This window comes from Morus notabilis, unplaced genomic scaffold (genome assembly GCF_000414095.1).
Source record: "Morus notabilis unplaced genomic scaffold, ASM41409v2 Scaffold502, whole genome shotgun sequence".
In the NCBI taxonomy this organism is placed as follows: domain Eukaryota; kingdom Viridiplantae; phylum Streptophyta; class Magnoliopsida; order Rosales; family Moraceae; genus Morus; species Morus notabilis.
Window position 1 is genome coordinate 312,924 of NW_010364639.1, and position 2,735 is coordinate 315,658.

General features: G+C 33.7%; 1 protein-coding gene across 1 annotated transcript; it reads left to right on the forward strand.

The window, feature by feature from the left end:
• Positions 1–313: 313 nt before the first annotated feature.
• Positions 314–1,167, forward strand: LOC21399176 (uncharacterized protein At5g65660). The gene is made up of 2 exons (XM_010106815.2): positions 314–695; positions 829–1,167. The coding sequence occupies exons 1-2, from the start codon at positions 477–479 to the stop codon at positions 1,003–1,005; spliced, it is 396 nt and encodes a 131-aa protein (XP_010105117.1). The 5' UTR covers positions 314–476; the 3' UTR covers positions 1,006–1,167.
• Positions 1,168–2,735: the final 1,568 nt, after the last annotated feature.

A 2,735-nucleotide genomic window follows, 5' to 3' on the forward strand; every position in this document is an offset into this window, starting at 1 on the left:
AAAAAAAAAACAAAAAACAAAAAATTGTAAAGAACCACAAACCCAATTTCTCATTTTTTTTTTTCGGTTCTTTCTTGAGCAAATTGTTATTGAAGAAGGGCATAATTCGCAGCAAGCAAATCAAAAGCAAAAGCTTCCACTCTTAAAGTCACAAAGCAAGTGGGACCCACCCTGTTTCCGTACCATGGCCCGGACATTAGGCGTACCTTTCCACGTACCCACCTGTCCGAAATTTTTCAAGTTTATAAATCCCCCATTTTCTCCCCCCCTCCAAACTGCCCCAACAAAGATTAAAAAAAAAAAAAAAATATATATATTGGAGCCCAAAACTTTCCTCTCCAATTTCATTTCCTCTTTCAAACACATATGAGACGAGGAAGAGGAGAAGAAGGAAGGAATTCGAGTCGAAATCTAAATCCGAATTCAAATCCGAGTTCCGGAAGAAGATTTAAGGAGAAGAATCGGCAGCAGTAGCTATGGAGAGCCCGGATTTCTCGCCGCCACACGTCGATGCATCTCGGCCGTCCCTCGGGTTCCCCCTCGGCACGGCCCTGCTCCTCATCATCATCTTCAGCCTCAGCGGCATCTTCTCCTGCTGCTACCACTGGGAGAAGCTCAGATCGCTCCGTAGATCCTACGACGCCGACTCAGCGGACCTCGAACAAGGCCCGTCTAAAAATAAATCTCCAAATACGGTAAAATACAGCTCTTTTCCCGAATACGTTCTGTGTAAAAAATAATTTAAATCGTCAAATCACATCAGAGAGTACGAAAATTAACTCTCTCTGTTTTTTTTTTTTTTTTTTTTTTTTTTCGCGCGTGTTTCAGGATTTGAAGGCCAATCAGAGGCAGAGCGTGCCGGTGTTGATGCCTGGAGACAACGTGCCGAAGTTCATTGCATTGCCGTGCCCGTGCGAGCCTCCGCGAGACGACAAGGTCGTCGTCGATGTGCCAAAGCCGCCGGTGAAGCTGTCGAGATTTCCGATTGCGGTGCCTCTGTACTAGTTACTGGAGTTGTTTTGCGGTGTACATAATTATAATGTTAAAAGACAAGTGTTGAATTTATTCAATTTCTCACTTTAGTTGTTATAAAACAGGGGAAAATTTTTTGTAAATGGTGATCGTCGTTACTGATGTTTTTGGTGAAATCTATCATTTACTTTGCGTATCCAATTGGTTAGTATTTACCTAATCTCCTCCTCCCCTGATGATAGCTCAGTTTTGGCTTTTAATTTTAGTGCATCTTTCACGTTAAAATCATATATATTTTATCTTAATAACTTATCAGCGTGTAGGTGGAAAAAATTTGAAGCTCCAAAGAAAATTTATTTATTTAGTTCATAGATTAAAATCATGTGATTAAAATTATTTTTAATTTATGTGTATTTTTTATAAAAGAAAATACTGTAACGAATCATGAACTATAATTCAAATCGTAGTTTAAATTTTCCAACCGAACATCCCCTATTTTTGTTACAAGACTTTGAGAGAATTCTACTACATACGATAATTAATTAAGAAAATGACTGCGGTGACAATAAAATTGAAAAAAAAAAGAATATATACAAAAGAAAGAAAAAGAATTTGTACTGGTAAACAATTTGAAAAAAAAAAAGAATATATACAAAAGAAAGAAAAGGAATTTGTACTGGTAAACAACTTTTATGTTTAGTAGGCTAGTAAGAGTTTCTGTACATTCAAGGGAAGAACATCTTCAACATCCTTTTTTTGTTGTTTTTCTTTTTTTTTTTTTTTTGACAAGAGAATATTTTCAGTTTCTGAAGATAAATTACCTGTTTCAAAATTAAATTTGTCCCTAGTTCTGTCATTTTGGTTCAGTAAAAATATATTAGCTCACAGATATATATATATATATATATTTATATGATCTTATTTTTGCTAAAAAAATGGAGCGGAATATATGCCTTAAATTCCGCTCTCCACTTTTGGTAACATTTTTTTTTTTTTTTTTTTTGTGATTTTGGATATTCGTTGCTTTCGATTGCTTTCTAGAATTCTGATTTATGTTAGCATTACTCTCTAGTACTGTTGTTGACGATTCGCGGTTTGAAAGGTCAAATAGTTTTTTTTTTTCCGATTTTTTCCTCTTCTCTTTTCCGAGAAAAGAAAAGAAAAGGCACCCAAAGAAAAAAAAAATAAAATAAAAAGATCTTCCCCTTTCTTTTTCTTGTGCCCCATTTCACCTAAATATTTGATTCATGAATTATGACATTGGCAACACACCCATGTAATGGAAAAGATCAGCTCAATTTGGGTCACTTCTGAAAATGAAATTTCTCACTTTTTTTTTTTTTTTTTTCATTTTAAACAAGATTGAATGTCGATCATAATTTACTATGCAACCTAATATCTCTAACCCTTTAAAAAAAAAAGAATTTCAAGGTAGTTCATGAAAAAAAAAATATCTTATCAATAAAACAAAATCTTATGCATGTATCATCGCGATTAAATTTAGTCAGTAGTTAGTTGTAGTTGTTGTATTATGCTCTTTTTATTTGTGACAATCGTAATGATCTATAAGTCTCATGATATTTTTATGATAGGATATGAAAGATATCTAATCAGTAGTGTTTTATTTTGAATCTCAAGATGCGTATTAGATTCTATTAGTTTTAATTATTATTTTTTTGTTTTAAATGTAATTTTGATAGTCTTATTAACATGAGAGAAAAAAAAAGTACGTATACTTTCAACGTAGCATAGGACCTAGCAAG

Coding starts and splice junctions, on each gene's coding strand:
- LOC21399176 (XM_010106815.2), top strand. CDS start 477: ATGGAGAGCCCGGATTTCTCGCCGCCACACGTCGATGCATCTCGGCCG. Junction 696..828: donor AAAATAAATCTCCAAATACG/GTAAAATACAGC, acceptor CGCGTGTTTCAG/GATTTGAAGGCCAATCAGAG.